This window comes from Anneissia japonica, unplaced genomic scaffold (genome assembly GCF_011630105.1).
Source record: "Anneissia japonica isolate Jap-2015-1 unplaced genomic scaffold, ASM1163010v1 scaffold685_len2926416_cov193, whole genome shotgun sequence".
NCBI lineage: Eukaryota > Metazoa > Echinodermata > Crinoidea > Comatulida > Comatulidae > Anneissia > Anneissia japonica.
The window spans coordinates 417,707-418,663 of record NW_022692922.1 but is presented as its reverse complement, the minus strand read 5'-3'; the positions used below and the strand labels follow the sequence as shown (position 1 = coordinate 418,663).

General features: G+C 37.8%; 1 protein-coding gene across 1 annotated transcript in view; it reads left to right on the top strand.

Moving 5' to 3' along the window:
• The window catches only part of LOC117100459 (laccase-like), a 7,489-nt gene that overhangs the window by 4,330 nt on the left and 2,202 nt on the right, over positions 1 to 957 (top strand). Inside the window, exon 3 of the mRNA XM_033240161.1 lies at positions 360 to 610. Within this exon, the coding sequence (XP_033096052.1) occupies positions 360 to 610 (251 nt within the window). The remainder of the gene's footprint in view (positions 1 to 359; positions 611 to 957) is intronic.

Here is a 957-nt window from a genome sequence, read left to right as displayed (position 1 = left end):
GGAGGTGGGGGGGGGGGGAATCCTTGAGGTATAGGAGAAATACATGGGAAATCAGGATACTCTTTAACTTTTTTTTTTGTGCCAGAGCTACATGAATGAAATTGACATGTTATAGTTATAATAAAATTATAGTTATATTAGTAATCGACGAAAAAATAACAATTTACTAAATTATATTTTTGTTCTATGTTTATTCAATTTTAAAATGGTATTTTGCCTCCAGGTAGGGCGCTTCTAGTGTTTTAGGTAGGCCTATGTAAACATTGAAAGGGGTCTATAGGTCACTAGAACATATTACCGGTATAATACACATCCTGGAACATAAAGAATAATAATAATAATAATTTCTACTATTTCAGGTATGATTTTGTAGTATATGCTTCTGCTGTACCAGCGTCATACCTGATACGTATGACAGGTCTTTCTACTGGATGTTCTTATACAGGAAACGCCTTGTTGTGTTATGGCGAAGCTCCTTGCGGTGAACCTACCTCGAAACCATTAATACTGCCCACACCTCATCGTTTGTTCTCATCTTTTCCAAAAGAACACTACATCAACACAATGCCCACATATGATGTACTAAACCTGCTTGACACACAAGCACTGGGTAGGTTTACAAGTTAGCGGTCAATTCGGTAACTTCACATCGAACTATCTAAGAAGTGGGTGGTGAAAGCCATCTGTACCTATTTCTATACGATACTTATCCTTCCCAAATAAAGTGAATTTTTGTTAACCATCTTTATAGAGGGTGACCCTTCCAGCGTATTCTAGACGGTCGGATGATATTCAGGGGCCCTCTTTAAATAAATGAAATGATGTGATGATTTCATCAGTGACGTCTCTTTATGAGGATTAGGGAGTGGAGTTGGTTTTAGTCATCAAAAAAATTCCTGCTGTGACAGGAATTGAACCCAGGACCCTGGGATTAGAAGGCAAGCATCTTAACCTTCT